The sequence below is a fragment of the Molossus molossus genome, unplaced genomic scaffold (assembly GCF_014108415.1).
Source record: "Molossus molossus isolate mMolMol1 unplaced genomic scaffold, mMolMol1.p scaffold_m16_p_21, whole genome shotgun sequence".
NCBI classification, from domain to species: Eukaryota; Metazoa; Chordata; class Mammalia; order Chiroptera; family Molossidae; genus Molossus; species Molossus molossus.
In genome coordinates, this window is record NW_023425357.1 from 32,491,838 (window position 1) to 32,510,706 (window position 18,869).

The following is an 18,869-nucleotide window of genomic DNA, read 5'->3' on the forward strand; positions in this document are numbered from 1 at the left end:
ATGCTTTCTTATCCAATCAGCTACTCTGTGTCTTTTGATTGGAGTGTTCAATTTGTTTACATTTAAGGTTATTATTGATATGTACTTATTTATTGCCATTTTTGTTTATTGTGGTTCTATTTTTCTTCCTATTTCTTCTACTAATTACAGCAGTCCATTTAATATTCTTGCAGTGCTGATTTGGTGCTAATATATTCCCTTAACCTTTTTTTTTAAATCTAGGAAGCTCTTTATTTGACCTTCTATTTTGAATGATAGCCTTGCTGGATAGAGTATTCTTGGATTCAGATCCTTGTTTTTCATTACCTTTATGTATTACTTCATGTCATTCCCTTCTGGCCTGTAGTGTTTCTGTTGAGAAGTTAGCTGATAGCCTTAAGGGGGTTCCTTTGCAGGTAACCTGTTGCTTATCTCTTGCTGCCTTTAAGATTCTCTCTTTGTCTTTAATTTTTTTTTTTTTAATCCTCACCTGAGGACATTTTTCCATTTTTTGTTCAGATGGGAGGGAGAGAGGGAGGGAGGGAGAGAGGGAGAGAGAGACAGACTGACAGACACATCGAGTGGTTGCCACCCACACGACCCAACCAGGGCTGGGGACAAACTGCAACAGAGGTCCGTGCCCTCAGCGGGAACTGAACCCCGGTCTCTCTGGACCTCAGGCTGATGCTCTAACCACTGTGCCAAACTGGCCAGGGCTGTCTTTAAGTTTTGGTATTTTAATTATTATGTGTCTTGGTGTGGGCCTGTTTGGGTTCTTCTTACTTGGGGTCCTGTGTGCTTCTTGAACTTGAATGCCTTTTTTCCATTTGGTTGGTTTTTAATATTTCTATATCTTGACTCATGCTTAACTGCATTTCATTTATTTCTTCTTCCATAGAGTTCTCTTGTTCTTTTATTTGGGATTTGTTTCTTTGTTTCACCATTTTGACTGCCTCGGTTGGTTTTGGAGCCTGACAAATTTTCCCTGTGGGTGTTGGTGTTCTGATTGTGACTTCCTCTACTGGGTTTGGATGAGCCTGGGAAGACCCACATTAAGCACCACTGTCAGGTCTTACTTTCCTGGGTAGATTTGCAAGCTCAGGACAGGCTTTTTGCCTGAAGGCTATCTCAGTTACTTGATGAACCTTGGATTGTCCCTCAGGTGTTCAGGATAAGAGGATTTCCAGAGGGTGGAGCAGATGCTTGCTGGCTGTTAATGAGCCTCAATTTGCATTTCTCTGGTCTGCCTAGGTGGTGGTAAATTCCTGAGGGAGGGGCTGTTGCTTTTCCTCGGGGTTCTGGTAAGGGGCTCTTTGAGTAAGATAGCTACCGTCCTGTGAGGGAGTGATTCAGCAAAAAACTCCCATTGATCTCTAAGCTCTTGAGTCTCCACACAGTTCCAGTTCAGTCTGCCTTCCCTTTGTTGGAACCCAAGTGAGTGGCTATAGCTAATTTAGTCCTCTTTCCCAGCCCTCTGCACTGTGGAGCTGGCTTGGGGTGTTAACCCTGAGGGAGTTGCTCACAGCTACAACAGCTGCAGTCCATGGGCTCTCAGCCCACCCTCTGGCACCTTCATAGTTCCTACCGGGCTCAATTTTTGTGTCCTTTTTCTGTCCCTGGTTATACAGGTCCTCTCCTGCTTTTCTGTTGCTTTTTCCTGACAATTTGTCTTTATTTTAGTTGTAATTCCAATTTGGTCCTGGGAGACAGTCTGTGTAGCTTCCATTCACTCTGCTGCCGTTTTGGAATCCCTCCTACTTTTTAAATTAAGAATATACTTTTTTTATTTTAGAGAGAGGAAGGGAGAGGAACAGAGAGAGAGAAACATAGATGTGAGAGAGACACATCAGTCGGTTGCCTCCCGCACAACCTTGACTGGGGCCAGGGATCGAACCTGCTACCCAGTTGATGTGTCGACTGGGAATCAAACCTGAGACCCTTCGGTCCGGGGGCCAATGCTTTAACCACTGAGCCAAACCAACCAGGGCTCCATGAGTCTTTCTTTTTCTTTCTTTGCTTAATCTCTTTGGTCTTCTCACCTAGCCTCCAGTCCCTCTGACAGCTGTCAGTAGCAACTGCTTCTAACAGTTTTAATCTCAGTCTTATTTATATTCCTTCTTTATATCAAGATTACTTCCAAATGAAAGAAAGATTTGCATGTTTTTTTTTAAAAAATTAAGCCATAAAAACTTGAAGAAAACTAGGCAGATTAAAAAAATAATGTCAGCCCTGGCCGGTTTGGCTCAGCGGTTAGAGCGTCCGCCTGCGGTCCAGAGAGACCCGGGTTCGGTTCCCGCTAAGGGCATGTACCTCGGTTGCAGTTTGTCCCCGGCCCTGGTTGGTCGTGCGGGTGGCAGCCACTCGATGTGTCCCTTTCACATCGATGTTTCCCTCTCTCTCTCTTCCTCTCTCCCTCCTACTCTATCTGTACAAAAAATGGAAAAATGTCCTTGGATGAGGATTAAAAAAAATAATAATAATAATGTCATAACTAAATATGCCACAAAACTCAGCCCTAAACAATGATAAATTAATATAAGCAAATATTTAAAAATTCTACATTAGCCCTGGCCAATTTGGCTCAGTGGTAGAGCGTCGGCCCATGGAACAATGAGTTGCAGGTTCGATTCTGGCCAAGGGCACATACCTCAGTTGTGGTTTGTTCCTGGCCCTTGTTGGGGTCATGTGGGAGGCAACCAGTTGATGTGTCCTTCTCACATTGATGTTTCTCTCTCTCTCCCTTCCTCTCCCTCCCACTTTGTTTGTAGAAACATATCCTCAGTTGAGGATTAAAAAAAAATTCTACATGCCCTGGCCAGTTTGGCTCAGCGGTTAGAGCGTTGACCTGCGGTCCGGAGAGACCCGGGTTCGGTTCCCGCTAAGGGCATGTGCCTCGGTTGCAGTTTGTCCCCGGCCCTGGTTGGTCGTGCGGGTGGCAGCCACTCGATGTGTCCCTTTCACATCGATGTTTCTCTCTCTCTCTCTTCCTCTCTCTCCCTCCCACTCTATCTGTACAAAAAATGGAAAAATGTCCTTGGGTGAAGATAAAAAAAAAAAAAAAAATTCTACACTAATATAAAGCAACACAAAAATTATTGTAAAAAGACAATGACAAACTGATAAGTACCAGGTATCCCTGAGAGTCTACATATTGTCCCCTCACTGAACTCCCAGATGTTGGGACCACACTGGTCCACTGCCATCTCTTGCCTGGACTAGTGCTACTTGTTTTTTCTTTTAATCCTCACCTGAGGATATTTTTCCATTAATTTTTAGATAGAGTGGAAGGGAGGGTGGGAGGGACGGGGAAAAAGAGAGAGAGATGAGAGAAAAGAGAGGTGAGACACATCAGTTGGTTTCCTCCCACACGACTCCGACTGGGACCTGGGATCAAACCTGCAACTTGTTGGTCTACGGGCCAGCGTTCTAACTGCTAAGCCAAACTGGCCATTTTGGCTTAGGGCTATTATAACATCTTGAATGCTTTTTCTGCTTTGATTTTCTTTAGGTTGTTCCCCATTCTATCAGAACATCTGAGTCAAAACACCAATCTGATCCTGTCACTACACCATTTTTTGTGATAGAACAAAACTTCTAACATGGCCTTACATGGCCCTGTATTGTCTGGCTTCCACTTGCCTTTCTTCATTACCTACCACAGTCCTCCCTCAGGCTCTGCAGTAGAGGCTCACTATCCTTATTTTGTTTGGGGATTGATTGACCCTGTTTTTCCATCAGAGGCTTTTGCACTTACTTTCTTTCCCTGGAATGCCCTTCCCTCCTTCATTTAGTTAACTTCTAATCATCCTCTGTATCTCAGTGAATCATCACTTTTTTCTGGAAGCCTCACCTGACTTGTTACTTACTTTTTTAATTTTTAATTTTTTTTATCCTCACCCAAGGACAATTTTCCATTTTTTGTTCAGATAGAGTGGGAGGAAGAAGAGGAAGAGAGGAGAGAGAGAAAAACATCAATGTGAAAGGGACACATTGAGTGGCTGCCTCCCACACAACTCCCACCAGGGCCGGGGACAAACTGCAGCCAAGGTACATGCCCTTAGTGGGAACTGAACCTGGGTCTCTCTGGACCACAGTCTGACTCTCTAACCAGTGAGCCGATCTGGCCAGAACCTTACCTGAATTTTTAAAAAAATATTAAATTTATCGCCCTGGCCGGTTTGGCTTAGCAGTTAGAGCATCGGCCTCTGGACCAGAGAGATCAGGTTCGGTTCCCGCTAAGGGCACATACCTCAGTTGCAGTTTATCCCCAGACTGGGTTGAGGACGTGTGAGTGGCAACCAGTCAATGTGTCTCTCTCACATTGATGTTTCTCTCTCTCTCTCTCCTGCTCTATCTGAAGATAAATGCAAAAGGTCCTTGGGTGAGGATAAAATTAAAAAAAAAATTGTTGGAGTGACATTGGTTAATAACATTAGTTTCAAGTGTATAATTTTATAATACATCATCTGTGTATTGTATTGTGTGCCACAACCCAGTTATCTGACCTTTTTTTTACAAAAGAATCAGATCTGATTCTGTCATAGCTATTGATAGTACGGTGTACTTCCCTGGTAGCACTTATTACAGCTGCATTTGTGCTTTTACCTGTGTGATTGAGCAGCATTTTTCCCAGGGACTAGAAGTTTCACTCTGTCTCTCTCTTTCTCTCTCCTCCTCTGTTTTAAAAATATGTCTTTATTGATTTTTTAGAGTGGAAGGGAGAGAGAGAGAGAGAGAGAAACATCAGTGTGTGAGAGACATCCATTGGCTGCCTCCTACATGCCCCCTACTGGCCGAGAATCAAACCAGGACCTCTAGTTCGTCGGATGACGCTCAATGCACTGAGCCACACTGGCCAGGCTAGAAGACTCTCTTAAGAGTGGGAACAGTGGCCCGGCTGGTGTGGCTCAGTGTTTGAGCGTCAGCCCATGCACCAAGAGGTTGCCATTTTGATTCCCAGTCAGGGCACATGCCCAGGTAATGGGCCTGATCCCCAGTGCGGGGCATGCAGGAGACAGCCAATTGATGTTCTCTCTCATTGATGTCTCTCTCTCTCTCCCCCATCCTCTCTCTCTAAAAAAATCAATAAAGAAAAAAAAAGTAGGAACAGTGTCTGGTTTTGTTCATCATTACTTATCGTGTATATCATAATGTTTATTCTAGAGTTTTGCACATAATTGCAGCTCAGTGGATGGACACATAAACTAATAACTGATGAATTACTATGTACCCTTTATAGTTTTACAGACTCTTGTTGTTGGATGGCCTGTAATAGAAGCCTGTTTACTGTTGATAGGAAGCTTGTGAAGCTGTCTATATGAATGGTTTCCACTTTACTGTCCTTTTTTTCTCTGTAGGTTGCTGATCAGCTCTGTGCCAAGTATAGCAAAGAATATGGCAAGTTATGTAGGACCAACCAGATTGGAACTGTGAACGACAGGGTAAGGAACATACTTGTTAAAAATGAAGCAGTGGGCAGGGTGGGGCAGGTTAATTTATTGCCTGCAGTGATCTAGTTACCACTATATGGTAGGGTTAATGTAGGGTTGCATATTTCATAGTGAGGGTGAGAGGAAGGCCCTCTAGTAGGCATTGCAGTCAATTCCTTATCCTGGTCCTTAACACCTCTGATTTGTGAGGCTGTCATTCTGTGTCACTTCTTATTTGACTCCTGTTCTTTGTCACTTGTAATTTGTGCAGGTAGAAATGAGGTTGGGAGAAGGGTAGATGAATTCAAATGTGGAAGGCAGCAGTATTGGTCTTTTACCAACACCTGGGTCATATAACTAGAGAATATGAGAGAGACATGGGTCTTGTAATTTCCTTTATGACCAGGAAAAAAAAAATCATTCAACTGGTCTGAACCCTTCCCCCCCTTTTTCCTCAGTTTACCTGTAAAATGAGAAGAACAAAATTTAAAATTGAGACAGTTTAGATTTAGGCTGGTTGGTGTAGATGCATCTTTTTTTTTTCCTTTATTGATTTTAGAGAGAGAGGAAGTGAAAGGGAGAGAGAGATAGAAACATTGATGGGAGAGAACATCAATTGACTGCCTCCTGCATGCCCCACACTGGGGATCGGGCCCACAACCTGGGCGTGTGTCCTGACTAGGAATCAAACTGGCAACCTCTTGGTGCATGGGTCGACGCTCAACTGCTGAGCCACACCAGCTGGACTGTAGATGCATCTTAACCCTGAGTTTTCAATTACAGTTAATGCACAAACTGAGTGTGGAAGCTCCACCCAAAATCCTGGTGGAGAGGTACCTGATTGAAATTGCCAAGAACTACAATGTACCCTATGAGCCTGACTCTGTGGTCATGGTAAGTTTAGTCTTTCAGACTTCACAGAAAAGTGAGTCTCTAGATACCACTTTCTTAATAACTATATTCTTTGCACTGCAGTTTGTGTCAAAGTTGAAACCTTTGCCCAGTTAGTGCCTTTTTGGGTAAAAATAATTGTGCCTACACATCTCACAGAGTATTGAAGGACCAGATAAAATGAATGCCTGAAAGCACTTTGAACGGTACAAACCTTGATTTTTTTTAAAAATATTTTTTAATTGATTTTTTAGAGAGAAAGAGAAATACATTAATTGGCTGCCTCCTGCACACATCACCTACTGGGGACTGAGCCCACACCTGGGCATGTGCCCTGAGTGGGAATCTACCTGGAACCTCTCAGTCCATAGGGCTAGGCCCAATTCACTAAGTCACACCAGCCAGGCCAAACCTTGATGTTTATTGGGTACCTGTGATGTGCCAGACAGTGCGCAGAAAGCTGAGATATAAAAACAAAGTCCCTGCCCTAAAGAGGCTTACAGTGTAAGGATGGTAAACATGCAAATAATAGTCAGCAGTTAAGGTCGATGGGGTTTAGCAGATCCTTTGGTATGCTGCTTAGATAACCCCCGTCCCAAGTTTTCAGAACACAAGCATTTACTCCTCCAGCTCTTGAGAGTATTGGTCACCAGTGTCTCACACAAAGCTGAGTGTTCCTCCAGCAGTGGCTCTCAGAAGAGCGAGCTTCCTTACCCAAAGTCTTTCCTGAGAGCAGCTTGTGTTCAGTAGTAACTGGTCAGTGTAGGCATTTGACTCAGTTGGGGACATCTGCTGTAGGCTCCTTCTACCTAGCTCTAGAGCTCCCTGGGGAATTGGCTGAAGCTTTTGACTGCATGACAGCCAAACTTCTTTCTTGAGTCATCCCTGCTTTCTTCACTTTCCCACAGGTCATTATCCCAAGAGACCTCCCCACTAAACTTTCTTCATGCTAATTTCCATCTCAGAGTCTGCTTTCTGGGAACCTCGCCTGAGCTGTGGGGTAATATGAATTTCTCTTTTTCTCAGGCAGAAGCTCCCCCTGGAGTAGACGCAGATCTTATTGATGTTGGATTCACAGATGATGTGAAGAAAGGGGGCCCTGGAAGAGGAGGAGGTGGGGGTGGGTTCACAGCACCCATTAGTGGACCTGATGGAGCAGTGCCAATGCCCATGCCCATGCCCATGCCCATGCCATCTCCAAGTACTCCTTTCTCATACCCACTTCCAAAGGGACCAGTGAGTATACATATAAATAAATGTGATGTTATCTCTAGAAAATGTAACAGAAGATAACAAGTTGGCTCTGTGAATAGACTCAGGAGTTGTAGGTTGTCAAGAGGATTTAGCAGTAAGAACATATGGTATTAGCTTTATGATCATATTGTGTAAAAATATTGGGATTTAGAGAAAGTCTTTTGGTTCAGCTATAGGTAATGCAGTGGGGAAATCTGGAGAGAGGATGCTAGAAAAACTCATTTTCATGTAGTTTTTTTCACTGAACGTATTTGGGACTTGTTGTAGGTGCATTAGTAGCTTTTTCCAAAAAATGAATACAATCACTTATTACCAAGTAGAAAAACCTCTTTGGTAGACATGATGATGAAGGTTATTGCTAGTAAAGTCTAATAATATTCTCTAAGCAATTGATTTTTAGTAATTTGAAGAATAACCTCTGGCTACAGATTTTTAAAAATCTAGAATCCTTCTGATGATGTATTTTGGGCTTTTTTTTTTTTTTTTTTTTGAGCTCTTGAGTATATATATATTTCTTTTCCTTCCAATATACAAACCTTAGAAAACTGTTAATTGGGGGCAGTATCTCTGATGTTGCCTTTCTCTTGCAGTCGGATTTCAATGGATTGCCAATGGGGCCTTATCAGGCCTTTCCCAATATTCATCCACCTCAGATACCAGCAGTTCCCCCATCATATGAATCTGTAAGTGCCTGCACCTCTTTTATAAGCAGCAGGAGAGTGAATCCCATGAAGAGAGCAAAATAATGGCCAAAGGGAAGGCAAAATTTTTATTAACTCTTAGTACCAGCATTGCTCTTGCTTTGGATTCTTGTGTTGCTTTAACATTACCCTAGAAATGGGGTGTGATGATGGTGGTGGCAGCATCATTGGTGGCAATGCTTTGTCTGCAATTCAGCCAGGAATCAGGAGGGAGCTGCAGATCTTAGAAAGTTCTAGTAGGGTACTTTTAGCTAGTGGGTTTTTTTGGACTATGTAGAGAATTACTTGGAGCTGGTACAGTCTTGGTGCTAGAATACCATAATAATTAAACTACCAGTTTTATAAATTCTCAATACTGTGTAAAGCAATAGTGACCAGATAAATATAAGAAAGTATCCAGTTAGTAAATTTCAGCCTGTAACATTAGTTTTACATTTTAGTCTTATAGTTAAAACTTGCTATAATTGGCTATTTTGGTAACGATGCTTTGAACTGTAGGGGGTTGTAGCAGCTTTGGATTTAGAATTAGATGACTTGTTTTCTACCAGCCATGTTTACTGTGGAAATTACTCATGTAGGGTGCTCCTGTTCCTGAGCTTGCTTTGTATTCTTTCCTTTGGTTATTACTTTGGGCTTGAGTTTTTCCTATGTTTCAGTCTTGCATGCTTCAGCACTGCCCACAACTGTTTCTAAGAATGAGGTAGATGATCTTCATCAGTATTTGAGGACTTGGTTCTTGGAGATGAAGTCAGTGGATTAGTGCTTTCTCTCTGTCTGGAAGGTGGTATCAGATTAAAGAGGTGTTATGGTGTGTGGTTAGATTTTCCTTTTTCCCTGCTTGGTGGTTAAGAGTTCAACATGGGCCCTTGCCGGTTTGGTTCAGTAGTTAGATCGTCGGCCTAAGGACCAAAGTTGCAAGTTCGATTCCGGTCAAGGGCACATACCTTGGTTGCAGTTCAGTCCCTGGCCCTGGTTAGGGTTGAGGTCGTGTGGGAGGCAGCCAGTCAATGTGTCTTTCTCACATTGATGTTCCTCTCTCCCATGCACTCTATCTGAAGGTAAATGGAAAAATATCCTTGGGTGAGGATTAAAAGAAAAAATTCAACATGGTATCTATTTGGAAGATCAGGAAGGAGTGGAGAGGCAGGTTCTGGTAACGCTGAGCAGCTTAGCTTTTGGAAATCACAGGGGTTTATTTTACTGTATCTGTACTTTCTCTAGTGATGCCATTGCTTTCTTTGGTAACAATTTTTGTGTTTCAGGGTGATGACAGTAATGCTGATAAGAATATCTCTTCTGCACAGATTGTTGGTGAGTGAGAGTTAGAAACCCTCAGAGCTGAACCCTTTGTTGTTTACTCATTACTGTTCTGCCCTCATAGATGGTTTTCCTGTCCATGGCATTCAACCCACACGCCCTGTCCTCCCTCCAAATGCAGTATGGCAAAAACAGAATTTAGGATTTTCCTCTTCCAGACCCAAACTCTTCCCTAGACCCAAAGAATCTCCCAAGTTCCCTGTTTTCTTTTTTTTTTTCTTTTAAAAAAAATTGTTTTTAATCCTCACCCGAGGACATTTTTCCATATTTTGTTCAGATAGAGTCGGAGGGAGGGAGGGAGAGAGAGAGAAACATCGACGTGAAAGGGACACATCGAGTGGTTGCCACCCACACGACCCAACCAGGGCTGGGGACAAACTGCAACCGAGGTACGTGCCCTTAGCGGGAACTGAACTCGGGTCTCTCTGGACTGCAGGACGATGCCCTAACCGCTGAGCCAAACCGGCCAGGGCTTCCTGTTTTCTTTCACATTTTATTTTTTCAGTTACCCTCAAGTCCTTTATGTTTCTGCTGACTCAGCTTCCATTGTGCCTAGAAATTTTAAAAAGGAGGGATAAATAGGTACAAATTATGAGTAGCTCAGTGACTTTTCATAAAGCAGGCATGCTCCTGTAGCTGTCCAACACCTTAGAATCCAGAGGGGATATATATTTTTTAAATTAGAGAATTGTAGCCCTGGCTGGTTTTCTCAATGGTTAGAGCATTCATCTTCAGACCTAAGAGTCGCAGGTTAGATCCCTACCCCTGGTTGGGGTCATATGGGAGGCAAGCAATCAATGTGTCTCTTTCTCCCTCCCACTGTATCTGAAAATCAATGGAAAAATATCCTTGGGTAAGGATTTAAAAAAATTAGAGAATTGTGTTTTTGTATAATTTATACCAAATTATATATACATAATCTATATTTAGAAGTCTGTGTTTTGATGCTACATGTGTGTCTATATACACACACGTAATATGTAACAACCACCTCAGTGAATTTATAGAACATTTCTATCACCCCAGAAAAGTTCCCTTTTGTTCCTTTTTAGTCAGTTCCATCCCAGAGGCAAGCACTGTCCTTATTTTTAAAACTATAGTTTAGGTATAGCCTGTTCCAGAACTTAGAAATAAATAGAAACATAGAGTAGAGAGGGAGGATGATTTTTAACTTGTAAAATAGGAAAACTAGAAATGTAGATCAGATCCTAGTATATCAAATAAGATCGACATTAACATTTCTTATAAAAATGCCCCCCCCCCCCCCGTCTTAAAGAGTAGCTTCATCCCAGTAGAATTCTGGTACCACTCCAGACTTGGTTGTTATGGTAGCAGGCCTTTGTGAAAGAGGATAGTTTGTTTAAATGAATATTCTGTGTGCTTACCTTTATAATTTAATACTAACCATTTAAAAAGAAAACTAGTGTTTTCTACTGTATCTTGATTGTGTTGGTGTTTCTGCCAAAGAAGACTGGGCTCTGAGGATCTTTGCCATTTCTCTGGCATTTGTAACACAGTGCTCCTTGCCTTGATTTAATTAGGTCCTGGACCCAAGCCAGAAGCCTCTGCAAAGCCCCCTTCCAGACCTATGGATACCTATGACAACTTTGTACTGCCAGAGTTGCCATCTGTGCCAGATACACTACCAACTGCATCTGCCGGTGCCAACACTTCAGCATCTGAGGACATTGACTTTGATGATCTTTCACGGAGATTTGAAGAGTTGAAAAAGAAAACATAGGCCTCTTAAACTAGGCAACGTCCAAGTTCTGGAAGTTTCTCCTTGTAACAAAGAATCTCTATGAAATTCTGTTTCATCTCTTAACCATCACCGAGCACATACTTCCTCTGGGCTCTCTTCCTGCTCTACCAAACTGTGGTGCTTTCCAGTTCTTTATTGCTCCTAAGAGATGAATGACTGGAGACACTGCGGCCACAGCAGCTGATTCCTGTAAGCCGTGCTTGTCTGTTTCCTGTCAGTGTGAGCCCAGGTTCTCTCCTCACCTGTCCCACCATCTCGCTACAGGGGAGTGAGAAGGTAAAAGCATTGTGGGGGGAGAGCTGACAGAGATGGCTAGGCTGTGAAGAGAGTACTTCATGAAGTGCCTCAGCCCTGTGCTGAGGCTCTGAACTTAGAGTGAGGCTCAAGGCTAAGACGTGTATTTCTCTAATGGACGGGAGAGAAAATGACTCAGGAAGCCACTGTTAAAGTTCTTGGAAGCTCGGTCCTCTCGTTGGCATATACACTACTCCTTGCTGCAGGGCAATGTTCCACCTGGATCCAGTTGCAAAGTTTATTTGGAAAGTTGCTCAGTTCTACTGGATTTTCAGGGAGCCAGCCTTCTGTGGCCTTTTGCTTTGAGTGCTGTGTTTCCCTTTTACCATAGGGCAGCACTGTATTTACTCCTGTTTGTCCCATAGCATGTTCTTTTGGATTGCATTACTGACAAAGGAAGGACAGGCCACATATTGGGCAGAAGTTACCATTCAAGGCTAAGGTGGGCTTCCAGTTGCCTTAATAGTAAGTATTCAGGTCTCTTGAATAGTGAGCTGGAAAGCCTACAGGAGAAGAGAGGGGTTCCTGTTTTCATTTGAAAACTATGATTAAGAGAACCTGTAAAAACTGATCTCATTCATTTTGGTGCCCATGTGGTTATAGTTCGTTGTTTTCCTTGATGAACGAGACTCTTGTTACCGTTGTAACTAACATGCTCCTTTGCCCCTTAGCTAAGGCCATCCTTTCCCACAGTGATGGCTTTGGGATCAGAAAATAAGACTTTGGCTTTTGTGTAGTGTATCTGTATATACCTGTTTCAAGCAACTTTTCTTTAATTATTTAATGTATTTTTGATTGGGCTGTATCTTATAGCACAGTAGTTGATAAATAAAGTTAAAAATTCTGTGCCCTGCTTTCTCCACTGGCTTGGTCAAATGATGAGCTGCAAATCTGGATCTTAGTGGAGAATACTTGAAGCAAGTGACCCATGCTGGGCACATGCCAGAGCTTGCCTTTGGCTCTGTGGGTAATGTGGATGCTGCAGCAGTAAGGAGCCCATTTCAGCCTCTGTATTTAAGCTCAGATAGCAGCTGCGAGTTTGCTTGGTTACTCCACCTGGGCCTTTTGGCGGCTTCCAGGGCCTAATTAGGGCAAGGAGCGCAGTGTTAGAAATGCTCCCCGTTAGCCATATTGCATGCTTGTATCTTTATTTTTAATAAGCTGCAGTGAGTTCACATCCAAGTTATTGGTATTTCTTACAGCCATCCCGGAACGTGGGTTGTGTGTTCTGTTACTCGCTGTTTGGCAGCAGAGCCAGTTTAATATGTCACTCTTGCAGCATTAACCCTTTCCCAATAGTGCCAAGATCCATAAACAAGGACTTTTAGTGAAGGGGATTTTGATTCCTCACTGATAAAATTAACAAAATGCATTGTAAACATCTATAATTTTCTAAGGTGCATCATGCAAAAATAAGTATTTGCTAGGCAGTAACAGGGTTAAGACAGTTCATCTTTTAACATGTCAGTGCCCATTGCTGTCACAGCTGTTGACTCAGGTGTGTTCTGGATTCCTAACAAACTTGAGAGCTTCTGCAGCAGCATGTCTATCAGTGCAGCTTCTTTCCAAGCCTATTGAAAGAGAAAAGGAGAAAAATAAATTGAAATTGTTGCAAATGTTGAAGGAAGAAAGTATCAAAGGTTAAAAAAAGTAAATAACATAGTAAAGATACTGTTTCCTTCAATGATTTGTTATTAGGCATTGGAGTGTTTCTGCTGCTTAATAGCTGAGGGTCAGCTATTTATAGGACTGTGGCTAGAACACAATGTAGTCTGGGTAAATTGGGTTTCTTAGGAAAATAGTTGGCAGAGCTGTGGAGACTAATAAAGGGAGAATGCTGATACTGTGCATTATGTCCGTCTATAATCTTAGCTACAGTTGAGCTTTTCTAGTGGTATAAAATGATATACAGGTATTTCCCTTTATGCCACTTTAATTTTAGGGAAAAATCTATTTTAGTACCTGTTTTCACTAACCAAAAGAAAACTGAAGAGGACTTCTGCTTTTGTGAAAAAGGCAAGCCCTGGCTGGTGTGGCTTAATTGGTTGGGCATCATCCCGTGCACCAAAAAGGTTTTGGTTCGATTCCCAGTTAGCACATGCCTAGGTTGTGGGCTCAATCCCCCATTGGAGGTGTGTAGGAGGCAGCCAATCGATGTTATTCTCACACTGATCTTTCTCTCTCTCCTTTCCTCTCTATAAACCAATAAAAATATTTTTGATTAAAAAAAAAAAAAAAAAGTGAAGATAGCGTCTAGTGTTTGCAGTGAGCTGTTATAGAGGCAGGGTACACTATGAAATAACACTACACATTCTTTGTGTTTTACATACTCTGTATGTTATATCATTTCTGCTTTTACTATGTTAGTGCTATTTTAGGTTTGATGTATTGGTAGGTTATTTTGGGGGACTGGGAAAGCTTAAAAGTTTTTCCCATGTAAGTTCATGGTAATTGCTTCTTTACTTTATATACCATTTCGGCTTTTGAAAGGTTTCATAGGAATGCACTCTACTTTTGGATAGTGGGGGAAACCTATATATAAATTAACAAGTCACAGAGTTACATACCTTGGGGGACTTTCTTTCTTTACCAAAGGACATTAAAATGGCAGAAACAAAAAGGTTAATGATCACAAGTACCATCAAGATGACACTGGTGAGGATCAGAAAGGAGCCCAGGACTGGGTCTAAAGCAATAATCTGAAAGGACAATAAAAACACTTTGAGTTTAAACACTGATAGTTTCATTTCTACTTTAAAAATGTAAGTTATGTGCCAATGTTTGGGATATATTCACAGAAGAAAACACACTGTCTGGTGGAAACTAGGGAGAAAATGCCCCGGCTGGCTTTGCTCGGTGGTTAGAGTGTTAGCCTGTGGACCAATGACTTGTGGGTTTGATTCGGGTCAAGGGCTCGTATCTCAGTTGTGGTTTGTCCCCAGCCCTGGTCGGGGTCGTGCAGGAGGCAACCGGTTGATGTGTCCGTCTCACATTGATGTTTCTCTCTTTCCCTCTCTCCCCCACTCTATCTGAAAGATGAATAGCAAAATATCCTCGGGTGAGGATTAAAAAAAAAAAAACTTTTGAGTAGACAGGAGAGCAAGCATGACTGATTCTAAGGGTGTAAAATAATTGTGCCTTTAGGGCTTTCACAAGAAAACCAGGTGGGTTGCAAAATTAAAATAATTCAAAGTCCATGTGAGTTTTGGCAATTCCAGAAAATACAGGGGTTGGCAAAAGGTTTACAGTTGTTCATATGGAAAAATAATACAATGACTAATAAGTAATGTAAGAACAAACTTCTGTGTACTGACAACTGTAAACCTACTTTTGCCCCACATTGTATTTTAAACCAAGTAGAGTTCTGTAGGGAAAACAGGATGGGGTTTTACACCTCCTTGTAATGAGAGATTCCCATCAGGCAACCAACAAAAGTCACTGCTGAGCTGAAGAAAGTTCGGTAGTCGTAGATGCTCCATCCAAATAGCAGGTTAAACTGAAAAGAGGGAGAAAGACCAGTCAGAGGGGGTGGAGAGCAATGGAGGCTATTGGAGTTATTTCTGTCTTGGGGTACTCGATACTGATGAGGTCAATGTAGAACGAATGTGTTGAAAATTAAATTCCTTAGTGGCCTGAAATTTCAGTTACAATGCCTAGAACAATACATAAAACTCCTTTGTAATTACATAGGGTTTTCATATAAATTTGACTTGCACATTCCTGTGAGCTAAATCTTATCCCTGTTTTAGAGATGAGACAAATGTATAAATTTAAGTCAAACTGCTAATTAAGTATGGATCTACAACTAAAACCAACTTTCTTACTCCACTGCCTTTTCTTTAAAACTCATTGCCAACTTAAACTGATGATTTTCCACATAGTGATCTTTCCTAAGGGGAGCACTGTGATTCCAAGACCATAGCACTTAGGAAAGACAGACACTGAATGGGGGCTCACAGCAATGGCATAGCCTGTCAGCAGGATCAAGATGACCAGCAGGAAGCCCACCACCTCATCCCAGGCTTTGGTGAGAGTTCTTCCGATGACCTGCAGCCGGGGGTGATGATGCAGCAGGGTCCATAGCTGGACAGTTGCCAAGAGAACCAGGAAGCTCATGAGGTGAATGACAGCTGAGTTCACTTTTACTGCCTCATAGAAGTTGATGAACCTGCACCAGGAAGGTTGACAGTTACTCAGCATGGAGACTATGCCATCACTAATTCCCGTGATGTCGTTTTCTCTGTTCCCGGCTGCCAAAGTGCAGCAGTTGTGTGAGTTCTATTAGGTGAAATGCTTGATGTAAGACCTCTGCTTTCCAGTGTGGCCTGTATTTGTGGATATGAGAGCGCTGGCAAAAGAAACGTGTATTTGGTTGGGAGTGGTGAAGAAAACTTGAAATGTGGTCTCTGATTTCTCTAGGTTCATCCTGGAAATCAAGGGAAGCCTTCTCTACTGCTCTGAGTTAAATCTTGCCTTTCAAAAGGAGATGAATTAACAAAGACGCGTGTTATTAGGCTAGTCTGTTTTCTGTAATGTGCTAATCCTATATTGTCCTCTGACGGCAGAGAATTGATCCTGATAAGTTTAACAGGGCTGAGAACAGAAAGATGATTAAACTAGAAGTGAAGGATTTTAATTACCAATTAGGGAGTTGTTTTTTTATTTAAAAAAAATTTTTTTTCCTTTTTTGATTTTAGAGAGAGAGGAAGGGAGAGGGAGAAAGAGAATAGTTGACAAGAGAACATTGGCCGCCTCCTGCATGCCCCCCACTGGGGATCAGGCCCACAACCTGGGCATGTGCCCTGACCAGGAATTGAACTGGTGACCTCTTGGTGCATGGGTCGACACTCAACCACTGAGTCACACTGAGTCGTTTAAAATTTTAAGGTTTTGTTATTTGACAGATGCGTGTAGTTTTATATTGTAGCAATTAGGTTACTGGAAAGACCCCCCCATAGATATGACCATGTTGGTACTCCATCACAAGACCTAGGCAATGCCACACAACAGGCTGGACCTCAGCTGCCAACATCATTCAAACTGCACAGGCCCACTGTCCCTGCATAAACAATCCTCTGTAAGGCCTTCCTGGGACAGTGCCTCAGTCTTACACAGATCAGTGGCCCAGGCTGTTAAGCACTGAAAGGTTAGAAAAGCACAACATGGCTAATACTTGATCTGGGACATAGATGCTCTTCCTGGTGAGAAAGACCAGAGAAGGAGCCCACAGGGGTACCAAAATGTCTTGGTATGGATGAACATCCCTACCCAGAAAGCAACCGCTTTGGATTTCAAGTATGTACTGTGTGTTGTGGTTTTATTTATAGCATGATCATTTGTCATATCTTAGGTTTTATTCTTTGGCCAGGGTGCAAAATAATGACCAATCCAGGCCCCTGTGATGTGAAAGGCAGAAAAGCTTTTCAACATGTTTAGCAGTGTAAGTTTCTAGTTCATTGTTTTCTCTGCTGTAGACATTAGTCCGAGTTCTATGTTTAACTTTGGTATTATACAAAAATACAGATTTGGTAGAGCAGTTGGGGGGGGGGGGGCGGGGTTGAAAGAATACTTGTGTGTAATCAGGAAACTCGGGTCATCAAGGAAGATAATTGTGTTCAGGCTCCCTCTTACCTGTCATGGTCATTGTGGTATTGTGCCATGTTCTTCTTATGTAGAGAAATAAGCTTCATGTAAAGCACCAACATGACAAAGCTAGTAAGGATTAGGCTTATGTTCAGAATGTTTTTTTTCCTTGTCAAGAACCTCCATCTCTGCTGTTTCAGCCGGCGACCCTGAACAGACACCACAGCCATTACTGCTTGCCTGAAAGATTAGCTACGTCTCTTCCCAGTGATGTGTTATGAACACTGGCAAAGCACTTGGCTGGGACTTGTCAGATCTAACCTGGACACATTGGATTATGGTCTCAGTTCTGCTCTGTAGTTGCTAAGAGCTGCTGCTTACGGAAAAATTGGCCTTCTCTAATACAGCTTTCACTTGAGTACAGTCATTTTTCTTGTCGCTTAAACTTTATAACTAATTTAGAAATTTTTAAAATTAAGTCTGAAAATAAAGAATATTGTGTTTGGCTAAAGCTATATCTTTTGGGTACAATCATCTGTATTGTTGAGTACTTGGCTGTGTTCATACTTTCTCTTGCTAATGCTTTATGTAGTTTTGATACAACTGTACAAAAAATAATATTCTTTCTGCAGACTTAATTCTTTAAGTCTTGAAAATTGAAAGAGCTACTTTGTGGAAAACCAGTCAGCCTTTAACTGAAGTCAAGTTTCTGGAAAGGACCAAAATCATAGCCATAATTCAAGCAATAGCTCATTGTGGAGCTCCCCAAATAATAGCTTGAGAATCTCTTAGATCTAACATTTTCAACTCACCTGTATGAAGCCATAGTAACAGACTAATAAATAATAGAGGACTTGTGAGACAATAGACCAGGCAAAGTCCTTCTTTGATGTCTGAAGGGACGTTAAAGTGTCCAGTCTTACAGAGGTGAAGAAAGCACCTGAGAACAACATTTGGAGTCAAGTCTTTAGAACTTTTGTTCTTTCCCCTTCAAACTCTGTCTTTGAAATAACCCCAACTGTTCTTAGATCAGTTTCAAATGGTTTTTCTTTTCAATTTTTATTAATTTATTTGTTACAGATGTTTTTCCCCCCATAGACATCCTCCTCCCCACCCTACCCCTCATCCCCCAGTATTGTTGTCTGTGTCAATTGGTTATGTGTACATGCATATAAGTTCTTTGGTTTATCTCATCCATCCCACCCACCCCCTGCCCCTCTTCTCTGAGGTCTGCAATTTCAAATGTTCTTGAGTTTCTAAGCTCAGTATTTCCTTTAGAGGTGTCATGAATATAAAATGAGATCATGTGTGCAAAGCTATTGGGGAAATGTGCTGATTGCATTAAAAGTCAGTAGAGGGAGAAGATTATACTGTTGATCCCACCAAGAGGGCAGTGTCAGTGATTTAACAGCTGTTATAAGTGTTACCCTTACCAAGTTAGAATAGTTGCAGAGATATAGATGTACTGTTGCAACATGATGTTTTAAAGAGAACTGATGACTGCTATGTAAAACAGGGATAGTGGAGTTAAATATAAGCGTGGCACTTTTGTTTAAAGCTATTTAAAATAGTCTGGCCGGTGTGGCTCAGTGGTTGAGTGTCGACCCATGCACCAAGAGGTCACTGGTTCGAGTCCCGGTCAGGGCACATGTCCAGGTT

At 42.1% G+C, this 18,869-nt stretch overlaps 2 protein-coding genes across 11 annotated transcripts in view; one reads left to right on the forward strand and one right to left on the reverse strand.

Annotated features, from left to right (window-relative positions):
* The window catches only part of IST1 (IST1 factor associated with ESCRT-III), a 45,015-nt gene that overhangs the window by 24,391 nt on the left and 1,755 nt on the right, over positions 1–18,869 (forward strand). For 4 of the 10 annotated variants that reach the window (XM_036275793.1, XM_036275792.1, XM_036275794.1 and 1 more), the window contains 6 exons: positions 5,337–5,420; positions 6,192–6,302; positions 7,326–7,535; positions 8,144–8,236; positions 9,517–9,565; positions 11,113–13,696. In XM_036275793.1, coding sequence (XP_036131686.1) covers positions 5,337–5,420; positions 6,192–6,302; positions 7,326–7,535; positions 8,144–8,236; positions 9,517–9,565; positions 11,113–11,312 — 747 coding nt within the window. In that variant the 3' untranslated portion in view covers positions 11,313–13,696. Of the gene's footprint in view, positions 1–5,336; positions 5,421–6,191; positions 6,303–7,325; positions 7,536–8,143; positions 8,237–9,516; positions 9,566–11,112; positions 13,697–15,508; positions 15,655–18,869 lie in introns of those variants that run through there. The other 6 variants (XR_004961174.1, XR_004961172.1, XR_004961173.1 and 3 more) reach the window with 6 other exon arrangements.
* Positions 12,629–18,869, reverse strand: part of PKD1L3 (polycystin 1 like 3, transient receptor potential channel interacting) — a 68,472-nt gene continuing 62,231 nt past the window's right edge. The window contains exons 27-33 of the mRNA XM_036276061.1: positions 18,023–18,150; positions 17,259–17,419; positions 15,585–15,795; positions 15,022–15,123; positions 14,195–14,326; positions 13,112–13,198; positions 12,629–12,709 (exon numbers count right to left, since the gene is read on the reverse strand). Coding sequence (XP_036131954.1) covers positions 12,629–12,709; positions 13,112–13,198; positions 14,195–14,326; positions 15,022–15,123; positions 15,585–15,795; positions 17,259–17,419; positions 18,023–18,150 — 902 coding nt within the window. The remainder of the gene's footprint in view (positions 12,710–13,111; positions 13,199–14,194; positions 14,327–15,021; positions 15,124–15,584; positions 15,796–17,258; positions 17,420–18,022; positions 18,151–18,869) is intronic.